The following is a 24172-nucleotide window of genomic DNA, read 5'->3' as shown; positions in this document are numbered from 1 at the left end:
CACTGGTTCACGAGCTTCGCGTCGGATAATGTGGAAGCTGCACAATATTTCAACGACGCAGTTGCTCGGCGTCTTCAGGTGCTTATTGGCGTGTTGCTGCAATGACTCGCCAGTATATACGCACTGGCCGAGACAGACGGAGTAACAGGGAAGTAACCGATTTTGTGACTTTTGCAGGCCGCTGTGGCCGAGCTGTTCTAGTTGCTTCAGTCCGAAACCACGCGGCTGCTATGGTCGCAGGTTCGAATCCTGCCTCGGGCGTGGATATGTGTGATGTCCTTAGGTTAGTTAGGTTTAAGTAGTTCTAAGTCTAGGGGACTGATGACCTAAGATGGTTCAAATGGCTCTGAGCACTTTGGGCTTAACATCTGTGGTCATCAGTCCCCTAGAACTTAGAACTACTTAAACCTAACTGACCTAAGGACATCACACACATCCATGCCCGAGGCAGGATTCGAACCTGCGACCGTAGCGGTCACGCGGTTTCAGACTGAAGCGCCTAGAACCGCACGGCCACAACGATAGGCTACCTAGGATGTTAAGTTCCATAGTGCTCAGAGCCATTTGAACCAATAATCTCCCTGATATTAGAGGGAAAGGTAGAAGGTGAAAATTGTAGGGGACTGGTATACATTCAGCAAGTAACTGAGGATGTAGTGTGGAGAAGAGGAATTCGTGGTAAGCCGCATCTAACCAGTCAGAATACTGATGACTCTATGTACAGGGCTATTACAAATGATTGAAGCGATTTCATAAATTCGCTGTAGCTCCATTCATTGAATTATGGTCACGACACACTACAGATACGTAGAAAAACTCATAAAGTTTTGTTCGGCTGAAGCCGCACTTTAGGTTTCTGCCGCCAGGCCAGGAAGTGGGAGAATACAAGGTCTACCTGTCAGGAGTCAAAGCAGGCATAGCACAATGGGGTGTAGGGCTTTACATGGCCTCCACGCTCTCCCGACTTAACCCCATGCGATTTCTTTCTGTGGGGTTATGTGGAAGATTCAGTGTTTAAACCTCCTCTACCAAGAAACGTGCCAGAACTGCGAGCTCGCATCAACGATGCTTTCCAACTCATTGATGGGGACATGCTCCGCCGAGTGTGGGAGGAACTTGATTATCGGCTTGATGTCTGCCGAATCACTAAAGGGGCACATATCGAACATTTGTGAATGCCTAAAAAAACTTTTTGAGTTTTTCTATGTGTGTGCAAAGCATTGTGAAAATATCTCAAATAATAAAGTTATTGTAGAGCTGTGAAATCGCTTCAATCATTTGAAATAACCCTGTATATACACTCCTGGAAATTGAAATAAGAACACCGTGAATTCATTGTCCCAGGAAGGGGAAACTTTATTGACACATTCCTGGGGTCAGATACATCACATGATCACACTGACAGAACCACAGGCACATAGACACAGGCAACAGAGCATGCACAATGTCGGCACTAGTACAGTGTATATCCACCTTTCGCAGCAATGCAGGCTGCTATTCTCCCATGGAGACGATCGTAGAGATGCTGGATGTAGTCCTGTGGAACGGCTTGCCATGCCATTTCCACCTGGCGCCTCAGTTGGACCAGCGTTCATGCTGGACGTGCAGACCGCGTGAGACGACGCTTCATCCAGTCCCAAACATGCTCAATGGGGGACAGATCCGGAGATGTTGCTGGCCAGGGTAGTTGACTTACACCTTCTAGAGCACGTTGGGTGGCACGGGATACATGCGGACGTGCATTGTCCTGTTGGAACAGCAAGTTCCCTTGCCGGTCTAGGAATGGTAGAACGATGGGTTCGATGACGGTTTGGATGTAAAGTGCACTATTCAGTGTCCCCTCGACGATCACCAGTGGTGTACGGCCAGTGTAGGAGATCGCTCCCCACACCATAATGCCGGGTGTTGGCCCTGTGTGCCTCGGTCGTATGCAGTCCTGATTGTGGCGCTCACCTGCACGGCGCCAAACACGCATACGACCATCATTGGCACCAAGGCAGAAGCGACTCTCATCGCTGAAGACGACACGTCTCCATTCGTCCCTCCATTCACGCCTGTCGCGACACCACTGGAGGCGGGCTGCACGATGTTGGGGCGTGAGCGGAAGACGGCCTAACGGTGTGCGGGACCGTAGCCCAGCTTCATGGAGACGGTTACGAATGGTCCTCGCCGATACCCCAGGAGCAACAGTGTCCCTAATTTGCTGGGAAGTGGCGGTGCGGTCCCCTACGGCACTGCGTAGGATCCTACGGTCTTGGCGTGCATCCGTGCGTCGCTGCGGTCCGGTCCTAGGTCGACGGGCACGTGCACCTTCCGCCGACCACTGGCGACAACATCGATGTACTGTGGAGACCTCACGCCCCACGTGTTGAGCAATTCGGCGGTACGTCCACCCGGCCTCCCGCATGCTCACTATGCGCCCTCGCTCAAAGTCCGTCAACTGCACATACGGTTCACGTCCACGCTGTCGCGGCAAGCTACCAGTGTTAAAGACTGCGATGGAGCTCCGTATGCCACGGCAAACTGGCTGACACTGACGGCGGCGGTGCACAAATGCTGCGCAGCTAGCGCCATTCGACGGCCAACACCGCGGTTCCTGGTGTGTCCGCTGTGCCGTGCGTGTGATCATTGCTTGTACAGACCTCTCGCAGTGTCCGGAGCAAGTATGGTGGGTCTGGCACACCGGTGTCAATGTGTTCTTTTTTCCATTTCCAGGAGTGTAGTATATGAAAGCATCGCTTTTGAAACGGCAGTTGTTGGGGGTCACTAGGATGGCCGTGACCGTTAGAGAAACCCCTTGTTTTGAAGAAGAACATAAGTAAGTTAGGGTCACATTCCTGGGAGGTAGTCGGCTGTTAGAACCAGGCAGGTAATGGCAATCACACAGTTCTGTAAGTTCCCCCATAACTTTCTGTAAGACAGACATAGCCTTTTGTAGGCAGGGCCATTTAGGGTGGCGACAGAAAATACTGCATACCCTGACAGTCTGGTGGGACCGAAATTTCAAGTACGACCCAGCAGGGTCACTCAGACTCACTTTTTTCGTTTTTCTGGAGCAGACAGCGCGTAGCGAACGTGACCATCACTGAGGACCGACAGACGCAGTTGCCACAACAGCGTGAGATCATATGGCCTACAAGCTAGGTAACGCACTAGCATGTTACACTGTTGGTCCTATTTCCTAACATTTCTCTTTCTTACTCGTGTCAAACTAATAGGGGCTTTCCAGAATGAGATTTTCACTCTGCAGCGGAGTGTGCGCTGATACGAAACTTCGAGACGAGATACTGGCAGAAGTAAAGCTGTGAGGACCGGGCGTGAGTCGTGCTTCGGTAGCTCAGATGGTAGAGCACTTGCCCGCGAAAGGCAAAGGCCTCGAGTTCGAGTCTCGGTCGGGCACACAGTTTTAATCTGCCAGGAAGTTTCATATCAGCGCACACTCCGCTGCAGAGTGAAAATCTCATTCTGGAAACATCCCCCAGGCTGTGGCTAAGCCATGTCTCCGCAGTATCCTTTCTTTCAGGAGTGCTAGTTCTGCAAGGTTCGCAGAAGAGCTTCTGTAAAGTTTGGAAGGTAGGAGACGAGATACTGGCAGAAGTAAAGCTGTGAGGACCGGGCGTGAGTCGTGCTTCGGTAGCTCAGATGGTAGAGCACTTGCCCGCGAAAGGCAAAGGTCCCGAGTTCGAGTCTCGGTCGGGCACACAGTTTTAATCTGCCAGGAAGTTTAATAGGGGCTTCATTGACTAAACTTCTGTAACTTTCATTTTAACTGATGCTTCATATCGTGTGAACACTTGTGCACCCTCTACTCCCAATTTCGTCTTCTTTTGCCTTATAAATCTGAACTGCTGTATACATAGCAAATAAGGAGTCAAATTTCGACTCTTCCGATTGTTATGATTTCGGAACTTCTCTTCCTGTTCACCTACATCCCCATGTTCAGCACAGACAAACAAGTTGTTAATCAGGTGGTCATAATGTTTTGGATCATCAGTCAATATTTTGTGCAGGCGAAGCATCTCAAATGTCCAGGTCAACTTTAAAGATTGTATTAACTGGTGTGTGCATAGAGTGGTTGCTCTTCGCTGGTACTAGCCAAAGAGAACAGTAAATTGCAACTAGAAATGAATGTGACAGTGCCACTTGACACAGATAAGGGATGGCGCAGAGTAAATAAACTTGTTACATTTCTCACAAGTATACATATGTTATGTTATCCTGTAACCAGAGTTAATGATGTGCAGTAGCCTCAGTTGTTACTTGTGGTTCATCTAGATGAGAAATCAAGCTTTAATAAACACACAATTCTACCATGCTTGAAATTTGGGGTATTGTTGACAAAATTGGTAGTAATGCATAGTTAATTATTCATCTCTTACACTGAGGCAGGACTAGCAATCATAGTGGACTATGATCTTAACTTACGGATGCATAGAGTAAGGCTGCTGAAAGAGGAACTACCTTACCAGATGCATTAGGTACAGTAAATTGTGCACTGTAAGTTGTATTTGGAGTCCTTAGTGTTGATCTGTATGTATGAGTGAGAACAACTATGTGCTGGGTGAAGAAAGGCAGGCCACATAAAATGAATAAAATGCTAAGTACTCAAGTAGACATGCACATGTCAATCAGGAAGCATATTATGGATATATGACAAGAAATATGGGACACCTCTGTCACTGGGAAGTGAATATATTGTTTCATTTCAGATGACTGCTAGAGACTCCAAATCCTTCATTCAGCCAACAGCTGTTCTTGTTGACTGTTTAAAAGGGCACAATCGCTACCCGGAATATCACTGTAGCATTATAAGAACTGTCAAATCAAATGAGGGGGAAATAGGTCCAGAAATTTCCAAACTGTCTTCAAATCCAAATCTGAGTGTAAAAGGGAGAGCAGGTCTTGAATAACAGATCAATAGCGCGACTACAGGGACTTATCCCTTGCACGCTTCCCGTGAGACCCAAATTCCGAACTGTCCACAATCCACATACGTAATGTACCTAATTGATATTTGCCTATCCACTCATTACTTGCGCAGACTAAGGTGACGATTCCCGTAAAAGTTCGGGCAACCTGTGCGCATTCGCACAGACGAAAGTCAATGGCTGGGTAGCGTTTAACTATATACAGGGTGTTTCAAAAATGACCGGTATATTTGAAACGGCAATAAAAACTAAACGAGCAGCGATAGAAATACACCGTTTGTTGCAATATGCTTGGGACAACAGTACATTTTCAGGCAGACAAACTTTCGATATTACAGTAGTCACAATTTTCAACAACAGATGGCGCTGCGGTCTGGGAAACTCTATAGTACGATATTTTCCACATATCCACCATGCGTAGCAATAATATGGCGTACTCTCTGAATGAAATTACCCGAAACCTTTGACAACGTGTCTGGCGGAATGGCTTCACATGCAGATGAGATGTACTGCTTCAGCTGTTCAATTGTTTCTGGATTCTGGCGGTACACCTGGTCTTTCAAGTGTCCCCACAGAAAGAAGTCACAGGGGTTTATGTCTGGCGAATAGGGAGGCCAATCCACGCCGCCTCCTGTATGTTTCGGATAGCCCAAAGCAATCACACGATCATCGAAATATTCATTCAGGAAATTAAAGACGTCGGCCGTGCGATGTGGCCGGGCACCATCTTGCATAAACCACGAGGTGTTCGCAGTGTCGTCTAAGGCAGTTTGTACCGCCACAAATTCACGAAGAATGTCCAGATAGCGTGATGCAGTAATCGTTTCGGATCTGAAAAATGGGCCAATGAGTCCTTTGGAAGAAATGGCGGCCCAGACCAGTACTTTTTGAGGATGCAGGGACGATGGGACTGCAACATGGGGCTTTTCGGTTCCCCATATGCGCCAGTTCTGTTTATTGACGAAGCCGTCCAGGTAAAAATAAGCTTCGTCAGTAAACCAAAAGCTGCCCACATGCATATTGCCGTCATCAATCCTGTGCACTATATCGTTAGCGAATGTCTCTCATGCAGCAATGGTAGCGGCGCTGAGGGGTTGCCACGTTTGAATTTTGTATGGATAGAGGTGTAAACTCTGGCGCATGACACGATACGTGGACGTTGGCGTCATTTGGACCGCAGCTGCAACACAGCAAACGGAAACCCGAGGCCGCTGTTGGATCTCCTGCTGCACTAGCTGCGCGTTGCCCTCTGTGATTGCCGTACGCGGTCGCCCTACCTTTCCAGCACGTTCATCCGTTACGTTCCCAGTCCGTTGAAATTTTTCAAACAGATCCTTTATTGTATCGCTTTTCGGTCCTTTGGTTACATTAAACCTCCGTTGAAAACTTCGTCTTGTTGCAACAACACTGTGTTCTAGGCGGTGGAATTCCAACACCAGAAAAATCCTCTGTTCTAAGGAATAAACCATGTTGTCTACAGCACACTTGCACGTTGTGAACAGCACACGCTTTCAGCAGAAAGACGACGTACAGAATGGCGCACCGACAGACTGCGTTGTTTTCTATATCTTTCACATCACTTGCAGCGCCATCTGTTATTGAAAATTGTAACTACTGTAATTTCGAAAGTTTGTCCGCCTGAAAATGTACTGTTGTCCCAAACATATTGCAACAAACGGTGTATTTCTATCGCTGCTCGTTTAGTTTTTATTGCCGTTTCAAATATACCGGTCATTTTTGAAACATCCTGTATATACTGTATGAAGATAGTAACTGTTCTCGAAAGAACAGCTTCCAGCTGTCCCCATCGAGGTATATCAACAACACCTGTCGGCAGCTGTGGGTTTTGAATTAATTATCATTTATTCTAGAGAAGCTGCACGGACATCAATGGTATCTGTTCTTTCGAGAACAGTTACTATTTTCATATATATAAGACCAGTGTTATGATGTCTCAGAGAATACATTACCGATATTGAAACATCGATTTGTGAAATCCCAATACCGATTACGTGTGACGGTGTGTGCTGTCGACAGGAAGCGGCGGAGGAGCTGCGGCGGAACAAGGCGTCGATGGGCGACCTGTTCAGGGTGCGCGGCAACGTGCTGGCGCTCTGCCTGTCCCTGGGGCTGGTGCTGTTCCAGCAGCTGTCGGGCATCAACGCGGTGCTCTTCTACGGCCAGGACATCTTCCAGCAGGCCAACACCGGCCTCGGGGCGGAGGTGTCGCAGATCGTGGTGGGCGCCGTCATGATCGTGGCGTCGTGCATCACGCCTCTCGCCGTAGACCGGCTGGGCCGCAAGCCGCTGCTGCTCATCTCCGCCGTGGGCATGGCCATCGCTGACGTAAGCAGTACCAGCCGAGATCCCTCGAGTATCTCCATCTCGTCACCACATACAACCATATCCCAATTTAAAATGATTAAGAAATTAAATTGTTGGCCGTTAAGCTTGCAACACTAGGAAAGATACGCACGTCAGTAGTCGAGGACGCTAACACTCGACTGTACAATAGCACCGGACTCGGAAGTAAGCCGGTTCGAATCCTGCTGGTGGATGAAATTTTCACTGCTGGTACACTTGTGTCCAAAATTAAAGCAACAAACCGCTATTTCCCCTTCATGTGTCTAATTCATGATATACTAATACAAACTGTCAAGAGATGTCCGTACTATAGTGTTCTAAAGATGGCATTCTAGTTCAACGGACAACCACGCCAGTAATGACGTCAGGGCACCTATCAAACGGGGTAGTGTTTCCTTGGTAATCCCACTTCCATCATCGCTGTGTATACAGTCAAGACGGCGCAGTATGGCGTATGGGAGATGCTCACCAGACTCTCTGCGGTGCAGGGCCGTAGGAAGAATGGAGCAAGGACAGTCTCAAAATGTTGTGGCCCGATGACTTAATGTGAATCGTTCTGTTGTTTCTCGAATGTGGCGACAGTTCAACCAGACCAAAACTGTATCCCGAAAATCAGGACCTACCATGTGGGACACCAAAAAGAGAAGAATTTAATTTGGCTGTAAGGGCACGACGGTACCACCTTAGCACTGCGTGGCAACTAGCATCCGACTTGGCAGCCTCCACTTAACGTGTTGTATCGAGGCAAATGGCGTACAGAAGGCTTCAGCGTAGTGGTCTTTACTGTCGTAGACCTGCTGTATGTGTGCCTCTGACGCGTCTTCACAGAAGGGAATGTCTAGAGTGAAGCCGTCAACATGCCAGCTGGGCGGTCGAACAGTGGGCCAACGTTTTTTCCACAGATGAGTCCCGATTTGGTCTGGAGAGCGATTTTCGACGGATTCGCATCTGGTGGGAACGTGGAATACAATTTCGGGACCCAAACATTGTGGGAAGAAATCGATATCAAGGAGGGTCCCTAACAATGTGAGCAGGGATAATGTTGACCACTGGAACACCTCTTCATGAAATTGTACGGTTCAATCGGCAGGTTTAACCGGTGGCTCTGACCACTATGGGACTTAACATCTGTGGTCATCAGTCCCCTAGAACTTAGAACTACTTTAATCTACCTAACCTAAAGACATCACACAGCACCCAGTCATCACGAGTTTAACTGATGTCAGGTATCGTGACGAGATCTTGGAACCTCATGAGGTGTTGTTGCGAGGTGCTGTGGGCCTAGACTTCTTATTGGTGGACCATAGACACGGATACCCAGGTAGATGCCGTGTCTCTTGACTTCCGCCAGGCGTTTGATACAGTTCCCCACAGTCATTTAATGAAAAAAGTAACAGCATATGGACTATCAGACCAATTGTGTGATTGGATTGAAGAGTTCCTAGATAACAGAACGCAGCATGTCATTCTCAATGGAGAGAAGTCTTCCGAAATAAGAGTGATTTCAGGTGTGCCGCAGGGGAGTGTCGTAGGACTCTTGCTATTAACAATATATATAAATGACTTTGTGGATGACATCGGAAGTTCACTGAGGCTTTTTGCGGATGATGCTGTAGTATATCAAGAGGTTGTAACAATGGAAAATTGTACTGAAATGCAGGAGGATCTGCAACGAATTGACGCATGGTGCAGGGAATAGCAATTGAATCTCAATGTAGACAACTGTAATGTGCTGCGAATTCACAGAAAGAAAGATCCTTTATCATTTAGCTACAATATAGCAGGTCAGCAACTGGAAGCAGTTAATTCCATAAATTATCTGGGAGTAGGCATTACGAGTGATTTAAAATAGAATGACCATATAAAATTAATCATCGGTAAAGCAGATGCCACACTGAGATTCATTGGAAGAATCCTAAGGAAATGCAGTCCGAAAACAAAGGAAGTAGGTTACAGTACACTTGTTCGCCCACTGCTTGAATACTGCTCACCGTTGTGGGATCCGTACCAGACAGGGTTGATAGATGAGATAGAGAAGATCCAACGGAGAGCAGCGCGCTTCGTTACAGGATCATTTAGTAATCGCGAAAGCGTTACGGAGATGATAAACTCCAGTGGAACACTCTGCATGAGAGACGCTCAGTAGCTCGGTACGGCTTTTGTTGAAGTTTCGAGAACATACCTTCACCGAGGAGTCAAGCAGTACATTGCTTCCTCCTACATATCTCTCGCGAAGAGACCATGAGGATAAAATCACAGAGATTGGAACCCACACAGAGGCATACCGACAATCCTTCGTCCCACAAGGAACAGAAGGGAGAACCGATAGGGGTATTCAAGGTACCCTCCGCCACATACCGTCAGGTGGCTGGCGGAGTATGGATGTAGATGTAGATGTAGATATAGATAATGATAATGCCCGACCTCATAGGGCACAGGTAGTCGATGCCTTCTTGGAAGAATTTGCATGCATGGCGTAACCTTCTAGCTCTACCGATTTGAATCCCATAGAGCACGTCTGGGGACACGGGTTTTATCATGTCAGCATCTACCAACCACTCTCCAAGACTTACGAGCAGTTCTGCAGGAAGAATGGGCGTTATTGCCTCAACATGAGACTGATGACATCATTCACAGCATGCCCCGTCGTTGTCAGGCCTGTATTGGTGACAGTGGTGGTCGCACCCAATACTGAGCACATCACCCTATTGTCAGAATGTGTATGTAAATCCGTTAAGTTGGAAACAGCGAAGAACATTTTTGACTACCGTTCCGCATGTTGCAGCTGTTTACGTTCTTTACATTGTTTCACTCTACTAACACTAAATAAACGCAACCTTGCAAAATTTCCGTTTGTTGCTTTAATTTTGGATACGAGAGTATTTGGCCAGAGTAAGGGAAGGAGACGTGGTGGCGTAAACTTGTTGACCACAAATCTCTGCGCCAGTCCTGGATTAAATTCCACACTTCTTCGCAGTATGAAATGAAGTGAGGACAAGTGACACCCTATCTATCAGCTATCGAGGTCCATCTGCTTCGATGGGCATTCAACCTCTACTGCGGCAAATACCTGCTGTGCGGTGTGGGATCCGCATCAGGTGGGATTGACGGGTGACATAGAAAAGGAAGGTTCAGAGAAGGGCAACTCGTTTTGTATTACCGCGAAATAGGGGAGATAGTGTCACAGACATGACACGTGAATTGGAGTGGCAATCATTAAAACAAAAGCGTGTTTCGTTGCGACGGGATCTTCTCATGAAATTTCAATCACCAGTTTTCTCCTCCGATTGTTAAAACATTCTGTTGGAACCCACCTACGTAGGGAGAAATCATCATCACGATAAGTGCTCGTTTTTCCAGTGCGCCTTTCGAGAGTGGAAAGATAGAGACAGCTTGAAGGTGGTTCACTGAACCCTCTGCCAGATACTTTATTGTGAATAGCAGAGTAATCACGTAGATGTGGCTGTAGACTGCCAGATGGGCAAAGCTATAGTGATCAGTGGTGAGGGCGCCTGAGGGTTCCTCCGATTCCCACAGAAGCAGAAAGGTGCTTGAGCGCCTATGGAGAGTTGCAGGCAATTTCCAATGGCAACAGCCCCATGATCACTGAAGTACGGAGTGATAGGGGAAGGGGTGATGATGGGTGTTCCATCTGAGCTCGAGGTCGGAGCTGGTTGTGGTGGCGGTGGCACTCAATCTCCTTCTGTGTCTGGACAGATGTAACTCAACACACATTAACGTTGTTGGCGTCCAAGCCACAGGACTCCCTGGGGAGTGGGCCCTCACAGTTGCACTGGGTGTGTAACGCCACGACGGCCCAGAGCGGGTTGCAGGAGGGTCGGTATCATAAAATGAAGCAGTGTCTGTGGTTGGGTTGCTGTCCGTTGTGCAGCTTGGCAGGGATACGAGCATCAATTGGCATGGAGTGGCAAGTGCTCAAAAACAGGGTGAGGGTTAAGGTAGTGGCAGAGGATTCAACGGCCTTCTCCATTTTTGCATGAAGGCATGAAGGTCTCAAAGAGGCCTTCTGCTTCACCATTTGAGAAAGGATGGAATGGAACGCTGAAAATGTGTTCTATGCCATTGGTCACACCATAAGTTGGAGGCCATTATCAGAAACTAAAGAACGGGATAACCCTTCGATGGACAAAACCTGGGCTGCAGCGGTGAAGGTGATATCGGTTATGGTGAATGTCGTGCATACCACTTATTGGTATATCGAATAGGCATCCACAATTAGCAACCCCATCAATCCCAAATATGTGCCTGCAAAATTAGGTGGATACTGTCCTAGGGATAGCAGGGTATAGGCCAGGGTGCAAATGACTGCTGGGGTTCTGCTTGGTGCTGTGGACACTATGGACAATTCACTTGACATCATATTGATACATGTGCCGGTGAGCCAAAGTGCTCATGTGAGACATCCCCAACAGTACTGGGAGGGATTGCACTGTGTGGTGGTGGCGACACATGCAGCTGTAAAGAGAAAACCATGCAATATATGCTGCCATGCAGCATCAGTGTCAAAACAGATGACCTCCTGTTTGTCAGAGTCAAGGTCAAGGTCATGTCCAGCGGGTACATGCGACTATGTGTCAGCGTTAGAATGTTTTACCCTGGTCTTAAACATTATGGTACAATTGTAAGCACTCAGGAACAATACCCAGCACTGTAAACGCTGGGCTACTCACTCTAGAAGGTTTGACCGAGGTCCAAAGAAGGGAACCAAGGGCTTGTGATCTGTAACGAGAGAGAATTTCTCCCCATAAAGGTAGACATGAGATTTTTTTTAAGGCAAACTCTATTGCTAATGCCTTATATTGGATCTGTGAGTAGTTATGTTAGTCTCATGAGCAATTGGTTGTTTAGAGCCATCCTCATTCCTTTGCACCAGAACCACCCGATGCCATAGTCTTATGCGTTGACTGCCACAACCATCAGACGTCCAGAAGGAAAAGGTGTGAGACCAGGGGCGGATTTCAGCATAGCTTTTAATAGGCTAAAAGCCTGATCACAGGCAGGAGTCCAGTTGTAGGGCACTCCTTTCTCTTGCAAATGATTGAGGGGTTGCGAAACGTGGGCTGCCTGTGGCAGGAACTTAGAGTAATGGTTTGCTTTGCCCAAAAACACCTGCAGTTCTCTTTGGGTGGACATGAGAATCGATGGCGCCAACATTTCGATCAGTAGACCTGATTCCATCTTTGATGACCAGTGCCCCAAATACTATACTTCTGGTTGAAAAAAATCGACAGTTCTCCAAAAGACAACGCAGACCTTCGTCCTGCAGGGTGGTACAGAGGGTGTGGACATTTTTCAAATTCTCCTCATGCGAGGGTCCCTGTAACAATGAAATCATCAAGATAATTCACACTACCTGGATTCCCTGCACTAGTTGTTCATAATACCTTCGGAAAATTGCTGGGGCCAAGGCAATGCCAAATCGGAGTTGTGTGTCATTATGGAATCCGAAGAGCGTGTTGACAACAATGTTCTGAAATTCCTCGCCTGAAGGCGACTGAAGATAAGCACTGGTAACGTCGATCTTCGATTAGTGTTCCCCAGCAATAAGTTTGGTAAGGAAGTCTTGTGTCTGGAGTACAGGCTAAGTTTCAACCAGCGATGGTAGCTAAGAAATCCCCATATATTAGTACCACTAGGGAGAGGGGGGGATGATGCATTATGCGCTAGTTTTCACAGGTTCCATAACTACAGCAGCCTGGAAACAATCAGGCTCCTGCTTCAGCACAGTATTCAGTATGTAAGGCTACTGGAACGGTTCTGGCATGATAAAAATGAGGCGTGGCGTCTGGCTAAAGGGTGATGTGTGCCTGAAAACCCAATATGCAACCCAAATCTGATTTAAATAGCTATGAAAACGCCGAGCAAAGATCGTGCAGTTGCTGGAAAAGGACGGCAGTGGCTACAACCTTGACTTCGATGAAGATACAGAATCAAAACAATGTAAAGACATCGAGGCCAAAAATGTTAGTAGCCGATTTGATCGACAACGAATAGCGTAATGAGCCGCGTAAGACGTTTGTAGGCTACCGTGACCAAGAACAGAACTATCCCCGTACGCCCCCAAACGGAGTAAGCGAGGAGACAACTCAAGCGAGTTCAGTCGTGCATACTTTGCTAGCTTGATCAGAGAAATGGTGGTCCCAGTATCCACCTAGAAACGGACGTTCTCGTCATAGAGTGTGAGAAATAAGTTCTCTATGAAAGGGTCGTCCAGTACAACTACAGGCTGCAAGGCATGTACAGTGTCGTGATGGGGCAGGATGGGAGTAGGTGTCCTTCCTTGCATCAAAGCATGCAGCCCCCCCCCCCAAAAAAAAAAAAAAAAATCTGGACAGCCCACCCAGGAGGGTGTCGAAAAACACCGTGGGCACGAAGAGAGCGGCCCTCGTGATCTACGACGAGGCATGACTGGGGGCTCAGAAGCCATAGAGATGTCAGACACAGACGAATCACGGCGGTGCTGCCTGGGAGCTGGCCGGCCGGAGTGGTCGAGCGGTTCTAGGCGCTACAGTCTGGAACCGCGCGACCGCTACGGTCGCAGGTTCGAATCAAGTTCTAGGGGACTGATGACCTCAGAAGTTAAGTCCCATAGTGCTCAGAGCCATTTGAACCATTTTTGAAACTGGGAGCTGTCCTGCGCCTGCGGAGCTAGAGCAGAGCACGCGGATAGTTGACTGCTGCAATTTGTGACCTCGCCAATAGTTTTCACATTTGTAGCCTGAGCGATTACCAACGAGTGTGTGTTGTGTAAAATGTCCTGCAATGAGGGGTTATCTAGTTTCAACACAGTAGTGTAGACATCCGGATCTGGTGCAAGGTGGACCACCCCATCGCAGATCAAGGAGTCTTTGTACGAAGCCCTGCAGCCTTGATTGGCGCAAATGAAATCGCATTGGCCTTGAAAGTCGGTGACCCAAGAGCGATATGACTGTCCCTGCTGGTTATAGTATTGATGGAACCCGAGCCTGGAGACAGCCACATTGTGTCGCTGGAAATAGTAATCAGTCAACAGAACGCAAATGTGCTGAAACGACAGCGTGAGAGGATCTGACAGAGTGGCTAACCTTTGGAGCAGAAAGAATGTTTCCGCCGAAATCTAAGACAAAAACAATCAGTAGTGCAGTAGATCATCTGTGACTTGAAAGACCTAAAAATGCCGTCCCAGGTGATGCAAGTACGTGTCCCAGTCCTCCTCTGCGTCATTGGAGGTATGGAGGCATCAGTAGATGGAGGCACTGAGTCATTCATTGAGACATCTGGGCCTCGAGTATTCTGAGTTGGTCCACCTGCAGCTGAAATCATTTTTGAAACAAGTCTAACTGGTATATGATGTGATCCTTCAGTTTCTCCCGGCGTATTTGTTGCTCGAACAGTCCACGGGTATACTGCCGGTTCATAGTGTCCAACGGGCACGATATTTCGGCGATCAGACATGTCGCCATCGTCAGGTGCGCTGACGAACTGTTCGTCTGAAATATTGTGATCGCTGAAATATTGTGCCCGTTGGACACTATGAACCGGCAGTATACCCGTGGACTGTTCGAGCAAGTCTAACTGGAGTTAATGCTGCTGTCGCTCCAGAAAGCGAGCCAATTAAGCGTCCATGGTACTAAAGAACTTCCTTTTTACTCATCACCAATACTATACTCGCAGTAGCCGGATGTCGGTGCGCACGTTGAATGCAGAAGAGTAACTAAATCGACTGTACGGGTAACGAATGCGACGGACAGACAAGGCAACAGACTAGGGCAAGGGCGAACAACTCACGACAAACAGGAGCCACGCAAAGCTGTCGCCACAACGATGACAACGAGATCAGCGGGCAAACCCAAGACACAATCAGAGACAGTAACCGGCTCACACGCAAGGTAGTTATCCAGCAGTTCCAGTACAGCAAAGATGGATCCGTAGATGTCAAGCGCGAGCACTGAACTGACCGGCTATATACACCCTGCACCTTAGTGAGAATTTTGTTCCCTAGCGCTTCACTATGCAATTCTATGAATGCATGCTTCAATATGTGAACTTCGTTCTTTGAATTTTATCCATAGTGGATGCCGTTGAACTCCGTGACTGTTCCTTTACAGCGTGTTAAAAAGTTTCCGCTACCAGTCACAATAAAAGGTTATTTATTTGTCACACGACCGGTTACGGGCTTGACCTCATCCTCAGGTGTTTACGCATTCATATACATGTTTATATTGCTGGAGATCACTGTATAAATACAAAAAAAAATTATTTGATGGTGACTAAAGAGATACAAGTGGGACAATTGTAAGTGGAAACGTAGCATTTGTCGAAAATACACTCCTGGAAATGGAAAAAAGAACACACTGACACCGGGTTGTCAGACCCACCATACTTGCTCCGGGCACTGCGAGACGGCTGTACAAGCAATGATCACACGCACGGCACAGCGGACACACCAGGAACCGCGGTGTTGGCCGTCGAATGGCGCTAGCTGCGCAGCATTTGTGCACCGCCGCCGTCAGTGTCAGCCAGTTTGCCGTGGCATACGGAGCTCCATCGCAGTCTTTAACACTGGTAGCACGCCGCGACAGCGTAGACGTGAACCGTATGTGCAGTTGACGGACTTTGAGCGAGGGCGTATAGTGGGCATGCGGGAGGCCGGGTGGACGTACCGCCGAATTGCTCAACACGTGGGGCGTGAGGTGTCCACAGTACATCGATGTTGTCGCCAGTGGTCGGCGGAAGGTGCACGTGCCCGTCGACCTGGGACCGGACCGCAGCGACGCACGGATGCACGCCAAGACCGTAGGATCCTACGCAGTGCCGTAGGGGACCGCACCGCCACTTCCCAGCAAATTAGGGACACTGTTGCTCCTGGGGTATCGGCGAGGACCATTCGCAACCGTCTCCATGAAGCTGGGCTACGGTCCCGCACACCGTTAGGCCGTCTTCCGCTCACGCCCCAACATCGTGCAGCCCGCCTCCAGTGGTGTCGCGACAGGCGTGAATGGAGGGACGAATGGAGACGTGTCGTCTTCAGCGATGAGAGTCGCTTCTGCCTTGGTGCCAATGATGGTCGTATGCGTGTTTGGTGCCGTGCAGGTGAGCGCCACAATCAGGACTGCATACGACCGAGGCACACAGGGCCAACACCCGGCATCATGGTGTGGGGAGCGATCTCCTACACTGGCCGTACACCACTGGTGATCGTCGAGGGGACACTCAATAGTGCACGGTACATCCAAACCGTCATCGAACCCATCGTTCTACCATTCCTAGACCGGCAAGGAAACTTGCTGTTCCAACAGGACAATGCACGTCCGCATGTGTCCCGTGCCACCCAACGTGCTCTAGAAGGTGTAGGTCAACTACCCTGGTCAGCAAGATCTCCGGATCTGTCCCCCATTGAGCATGTTTGGGACTGGATGAAGCGTCGTCTCACGCGGTCTGCACGTTCAGCACGAACGCTGGTCCAACTGAGGCGCCAGGTGGAAATGGCATGGCAAGCCGTTCCACAGGACTACATCCAGCATCTCTACGATCGTCTCCATGGGAGAATAGCAGCCTGCATTGCCGCGAAAGGTGGATATACACTGTACTAGTGCCGACATTGTGCATGCTCTGTTGCCTGTGTCTATGTGCCTGTGGTTCTGTCAGTGTGATCATGTGATGTATCTGACCCCAGGAATGTGTCAATAAGGTTTCCCCTTCCTGGGACAATGAATTCACGGTGTTCTTATTTCAATTTCCAGGAATGTATATGTGCACTTACATAAAGATGAAGCATCATTATTATAATTACGCTGTGGTAACACTTCTTCCACTTAGTTGCCCACTTATTCCCATTTTCCACTTCGTTCTACCTCCCTCTCATTAACGGCGAACCTCAATGACTATCGATGAGTGGTTAACAGCAGATCCGGTTGTCTGGAAAATAACATACCTGAGTCTAACAGTTGAATGCACACTGTATGTATTCCTCCTCAGTTCATGACATGCACGACCACTACAGTCTTGCCAGTGCCCCTTGCCTCGCTGTGGTAATTCGGTAATTGTCCTGCGTCGCCAAGTGTTTGGTCTTACTGCAACGTGTGACTATTGCAGCGGCGCTCTGGCGCTGGAGTTACGTATTATTTTGGTACGTATTACTTTGTTATAAAGCGCTGTGGCGTTTGCGCCTCTGCTTCTCTCACTCTGAAGTTGTGTGGCAATGCTCACATGATGCCCTGCCATCCACTTCATGGGTGGTACGTCTTGTTGACATTCCGATTGGCACACCGGCCTCGAGGTAGCCTCCTTGGCTCTGATCTCACCAGGTAGAGCTTTAGAAATATTTAAGCATGTACTACGAAATTATTTTGAGGTGTAACAGTATGTTGCTTGGGACCACCAACTTCGACCCTAAATGTGTGGGTCACTTGTGTTCCACTAGGTTCCCATCCTCTTAGTTGTCACGTAACAGAGACACTTGGAAGCTCGTCTCATTAATGAACTAGAATTTGGAGGAGGACGTTCAGGTAATTTATGAAAGAAAGTGTTTGGTTTTAATTTTTATGGTAATAACGACATATAAGTGCTAGATAGGATTTGAAATCTGTGAACGCTTCTTTCTACTCATTTGGACTACAAATATCTTTATGTGATATTCGTTGTAGGAAAACCATCAACTGTTGCAGAAGCTATTGGCACAATTACGAGATGCATGTCATTTTTCACTGTAAATAATCATGTGAAATTAGTAGGAAATTAATCATAACATACGTGTCGTTTTTTCAGGTTGCTCTGGGTACATACTTTTATGTGTTGGAATACCAGGATGCATCGTCGCTTGGTTGGCTACCAGTCACGTCGCTCGTCGTCTACATCTTCGTCTACTCGCCAGGTGAGTGACTGGCCAGTAACAATTTCTAGGGAGTCATGTTTAATCCGAAAACATTAGTCGCTGTTCCTTCCCGCAACCTCTGACTCTCCTCTCGCTGTTTCTACACGCGTGCATGTGTGTGTGTGTGTGTGTGTGTGTGTGTGTGTGTGTGTGTGTGTGTTTGTGTGTGTGTGTGAATGAATGAGTGCAACGGGCAGTCAAATGAAAAGGAGACAGATGGGAAAACAATAATAAACTGTTTATTATTTCAAAAGTAATCGCCATAACTGTTAAAACATTTATTCCACTGTGAGACAAGACACTTAGTACCTTCATGGAAAAATGCTTGCGGTTGCATATTTAACCATGCAGGTGTGCACCTCTTTGTGAAAAACCTTCCTTCAGCGGTCCAAAAAAACAGAAATCGTACGGGTTGAGATTTGGCCTGTATGCAGGATGTGTGAACACCTTCCAAAAATTGAAGCGCGAAATTACGCCCAAACGTTCAGGAATCTTGATGGACGACAGTATTCTGTTGTAGGACAACGCCCGCCTACATCTTGTAAAGTTGTTTCGACTACGGTGCAAAAGTTTCATTAGGAAGCCATTACTGATCCTCCATAGCGTCTTGACGTCTCCCCATGCGATTTCGATATTTTTGGAGCTGTGAAGAAAGGCATTTGCGACCGTCGATTTTCTTCGGACGAAGAGATGCACGCCTGTGTACAATCATGGTTCCATAGGCAATTGCAAACATTTTTCGACGGTGGCATTGGCCGACTTGTCTCACAACGGGGTTAATATATTAACAATTATGGCTATTACTTATGAAAAAATAATAGTTTACTTGCGTTCTTCCATCTATCTCGTTTTCATTTGACTGCCCCTTCTATATTGCAGACGTGAAACGTACTTTCCTCGTCTACGAGACGTTACACTCCAAAGTTGTGACAGCGGAAAAATGGTGAATAGTTCTCAGTTTAAACAGGTGTATACGAGGTGCGACGAGAAAGTAATGAGACTGATGTGAAAAAAATGTTGCTATCCGTTTTAGTCAAGTTTAGTGATGTCTCCTTCAAATTAGTTCCCTTCTGATTGCACACACTTTTTCCAGCGCTTCTGTCATTGATGGTAACATTTCTGGAACTCATCTTCTGTAATATCCTCCAAGATCATCGTCACAGCTTTTTGGACATCTTGTGTTGCTTGAAAATGGTGTCCCTTGATCGCCATTTTGCCTCTTGGAAATAGAAAATAGTCGCACGGAGCGATATCTGGCGAATAATGTGGCTGTGGTAGTACTGAAATTTGTTCTGAGGTTAACAATTGCTGTTGTGGTGTGAGATTTTTGGGGACCATTTTTGCACAAATCTTTCTCATACCAAGATCTTCTGTTATTATTATACGAACCGTTCCTCGATTGATGTTCAGTTATTCTGCAATCATTTCCACGGATAATCTTCGATCAGATCGTACGAGTTCACACGCCGTGGCCAAGTTGATATCTGTCCGAGAGGTTGATGGTCGTCCACTGCGGTCTTCATCTTCAACATTCGTTCTGCCTTCACTAAACATTTTATGCCAACGAAAAGCTTGAGCTCTTGACATAACCTCCTCTCCAAAAGCCTTTTGAAGTTTACCATAAGTTGTCGTCGTGTTTTCATCCAATTTAATGCAAAAAGAAATGGCATACCGTTGCGCAATATTATGCGGTTCCATTTCTGTGACGAGACACACAAACACTTGTTAACTTATTACAGCACAACTCATGACTGAACGGCCGGCCGGTGTGGCCGTGCGGTTCTAGGCGCTTCAGTCTGGAACCACTTGACCGATACGGTCGCAGGTTCGAATCCTGCCTCGGGCATGGATGTGTGTGACGTCCTTAGGTTAGTTAGGTTTAAGTAATTCTAAGTTCTAGGGGACTGATGACCACAGAAGTTAAGTCCCATAGTGCTCAGAGCCATTCATGACTGAGCAGTTGCATCGATGTGCCGCTTGGACTAGAAGCAACTTATAGACCTAGGTCAAAGATATTGTGCCTACGCAAGCCTGCAGGTCCGCCACATCTTACAAAGAAAATCAGTCTCATTACTCTATTGTCGCACCTCGTATTAGAGCAGAGAAGAGTGATACGTTAGCGTTGTGGGAGAGACAAGTATTAATTTCTTTATTATTCTGAATAGGTCCGTTACTCTTGCTACTGTTCAAGTAAAATATATATGCAATGCCTGATAAAGAAAAAGAAGCATGCAGAAGAGTAGGAGAAAACGATACTTCACTGGTCGAGAGGGTACGTGATGTTATTTCAGTGATTACAAAATCGAGTCAAATTTGCAAAGAACTTGGAAGCATCAGCCCTTTTATCAGTATGACGATGCACGCCATCTAACCAGGAAGCCTGCACTGATTCGGTTGGGAATCGTGTCATAAATCTGTTGTCGCTGTCCTAAGACAAGCGGCCGCACAACTGCTGCAACTGGTACTTGATATCCTGGTTAATCGCATTGGGACGGTGGTGACATCCCGGGTGGTCCCACACGCGTCCTATCGGAGGCAGATATGGGAACATTGCTACTCACTGGAGTACCTCAACATCATGTAGACAGGTCATAGAGACACGTGTCATGTGTGGAGCAGCGTGTTGCCCTGTCGAAAAATACACTCATGCTCATAAATTAAGGATAATTGCACATGTGGTGTCACACAACGTAGCACTGCACAAAACTGGCGCTAATAGCTTAGGCATGTAGGGAACACACACGACACAGATCTGTAAGTCCACGGTATTGGTGATAAATTGAGAATACCGTCCCGAAAAACATGTGCTACAAAATGCCTCTGTTTCCTGCGCATGTACCCCGACATCAATATGGGATATGATCACCATTCACACGTACACAGGCCGCACGACTGGTTGGCATACTCTGGATCAGGTGGTCGAACAGCTGCTGGGGTATAGCCTCCCATTCTTGCACCAGTGCCTGTCGAAGCTCCTGAAGTGTCGTAGGGGTTTGAAGATGTGCAGCGATACGTCGACCGAGAGCATTCCGGACGTGCTCTATGGGGTTTAGGTCTGGGGAACAGGCAGTCCTGATATCTTCTGTTTCAAGGTACTCCTCCACGATGGCAGCTCGGTGGGGCCCTGCGTTAGCATCCATCAGGATGAAGGTGGGACCCACTGCACCCCTGAAAAGGTGGACATACTGGAGCAAAATGACGTCCAGATACACCTGACCTATTACTGTTCCTCTGTCAAAGACATGCAGGGGTGTATGTGCACCAATCATAATCCCACCCCACACCATCAAACCACGACCTCCATACAGGTCCCTATCATGGACATTAAGGGGTTGGTATCTGGTTCCTGGTTTACGCCAGATGAAAACCCGGCGTGAATCACTGTTCAGACTATACCTGGACTCGTCCGTGAACATAACCTGGGACCACTGTTCCAATGTCCATGTACTGTATTGTTGACACCAGGCTTTACGGGCCCTCCTGTGACCAGGGGTCAGTGGAATGCACCTTGCAAGTCTCCTGGCGAATAAAACATGTATGTTAAGTCGTCTGTAGACTGTGTGTCTGGAGACAACTGTCCCAGTGGCTGCAGTAAGGTCCTGATCAAGGCTACCTGCAGTACTCCGTGGACGCCTGTGGGCACTGATGGTGAGATATCGGTCTTCTTGTGCTGTTGTACACTGTGGACGTCCCGTACCGTAGCGCCTGGACACGTTTTCTGTCTGCTGCAATCGTTGCCATAATCTTGAGATCACACTTTGTGGCACACGGAGGGCCCATGCTATGACCTGCTGTGTTTGACCAGCCTCCAGTCGCCCTAGCATTGTACCCGTCATAACGTCATCAATATGTGTTCCTTGAGCCATTTTCAACACGCAGTCACCATTACCACGTCTGAAAACGTCTACACACTTACTCGCTGCACCGTACTCTGACATGCACCAACACTCCTCTGCGTATGTGGACTTCTGCCAGCGCCACCGTGTGACGACCGCAGGTCAAATGCACCGCATGGTCATACCTCGAGGTGATTTAAACCCGCAAACCGCCCACCAGAGCGTCGTTTCACCATGTATCAGCATTATCCTTAATTTGATGATGATGATGATGTTTGGTTTGTGGGGCGCTCAACTGCGTGGTTATCAGCGCCTGTACAATTACCCAATCTTTGCTCAGTCCAATTTCGCCACTTTCCTGGATGATGATGAAATGATGAGGACAACACAAACACCCAGGTATCTCGAGGCAGGTGAAAATCCCTGACCCCGCCGGGAATCGAACCCGGGACCCCGTGCTCGGGAAGAGAGAACGCTACCGCGAGACCACGAGCGGCGGACTATCCTTAATTTATGAGCATGAGTGTAGCACCATGAAAGGTAACACATGAAGACGCGACGCTGTACGTCCGTGACGTACTGATGTGACGTCAGAGTTCTGTGACACACTGCCAGTCGTGACCTGAAGTGATACCCGACAGCTCCCGACTCCACGACGCCAGGGCTGACACTGCTGTGCCTCCCCCGAACATTGGAAGAATGGGACTTCTCTCCAAATCTCCGCCCTACTCACCAATGATGGTCTTTCTGGGCAGGGCAGAATCGTAATTGGTCGCTTAACACGATGCGACACCATCCATTAGCAGTCCTTGCTTCCCGGTCAAAGGCTCCCGTTTGTGCTGTGGTGCTAGTGGCAGCCTGTGCATAAGACAGCAATTCCCTGGTCTGGTTGCTTCGAGCTTCCGACCAGTGCTGTGGGATGACGCAGAATATTGCAGAGAGCCCATACTCGTTCTCGGATCGCAGACGTAGACGTGAAGGCGTTGCGATATGGTTGGCGCAAAACACTTCGATATCTTGTGTAGTCAGACGCGGTCTATAGGAACACTGACGATGAGTATGACAGCTCTCACGCTCCATGCAGTCCAACATCGGGCCACTGTTGGATCCGAACGCACGACAAATCAAGATACTGAACGACTCCACTAGCCGGTGGTACAGACATGCACAGTGAGACCCCTTTGAAACTCAGTCAGGTGCTGATAACGCTTTCTCAGAGGAGTACCCGGCGTCTCCGTGTACTTCGCAGTAATCACCCAATATCTGAGGCTGTCCAAGCCCCTTACATACCCGACCGGGCCTGACAGCACCTCTAAATACGACGAGAACTAATGCTCTCTGGCTAAAGTTCTACTTGTTACTGAGAATAGCAACCTTAATCGTTTACATTCCCGCCGTTGGTGCACGTTTACGAAATTATATTGACGTCAGACCATGTCCTCTGTGTGCATCGCTTTTTGTCGAGCCATGTAGTTAACAAAACCATTCTATGTTAACACTAAACTCACGCAGAACTAAATAATACACTCCTGGAAATTGAAATAAGAACACCGTGAATTCATTGTCCCAGAAAGGGGAAACTTTATTGACACATTCCTGGGGTCAGATACATCACATGATCACACTGACAGAACCACAGGCACATACACACAGGCAACAGAGCATGCACAATGTCGGCACTAGTACAGTGTATATCCACCTTTCGCACCAATGCAGGCTGCTATTCTCCCATGGAGACGATCGTAGAGATGCTGGATGTAGTCCTGTGGAACGGCTTGCCATGCCATTTCCACCTGGCGCCTCAGTTGGACCAGCGTTCGTGCTGGACGTGCAGACCGCGTGAGACAACGCTTCATCCAGTCCCAAACATGCTCAATGGGGGACAGATCCGGAGATCTTGCTGGCCAGGGTAGTTGACTTACACCTTCTAGAGCACGTTGGGTGGCACGGGATACATGCGGACGTGCATTGTCCTGTTGGAACAGCAAGTTCCCTTGCCGGTCTAGGAATGGTAGAACGATGGGTTCGATGACGGTTTGGATGTACCGTGCACTATTCAGTGTCCCCTCGACGATCACCAGTGGTGTACGGCCAGTGTAGGAGATCGCTCCCCACACCATGATGCCGGGTGTTGGCCCTGTGTGCCTCGGTCGTATGCAGTCCTGATTGTG

General features: G+C 48.0%; 1 protein-coding gene across 1 annotated transcript in view; it reads left to right on the top strand.

Annotated features, from left to right (window-relative positions):
- Positions 1 to 24172, top strand: part of LOC126177071 (facilitated trehalose transporter Tret1-like) — a 90328-nt gene that overhangs the window by 50374 nt on the left and 15782 nt on the right. The window contains exons 4-5 of the mRNA XM_049924311.1: positions 6966 to 7274; positions 18060 to 18165. Of these exons, the coding sequence (XP_049780268.1) occupies positions 6966 to 7274; positions 18060 to 18165 (415 nt within the window). The remainder of the gene's footprint in view (positions 1 to 6965; positions 7275 to 18059; positions 18166 to 24172) is intronic.

The sequence above is a fragment of the Schistocerca cancellata genome, chromosome 3 (genome assembly GCF_023864275.1).
Source record: "Schistocerca cancellata isolate TAMUIC-IGC-003103 chromosome 3, iqSchCanc2.1, whole genome shotgun sequence".
Taxonomy (NCBI): domain Eukaryota; kingdom Metazoa; phylum Arthropoda; class Insecta; order Orthoptera; family Acrididae; genus Schistocerca; species Schistocerca cancellata.
The sequence above is the reverse complement of the archived record's forward strand: the minus strand, read 5'-3'. Positions and strand labels throughout refer to the sequence as shown.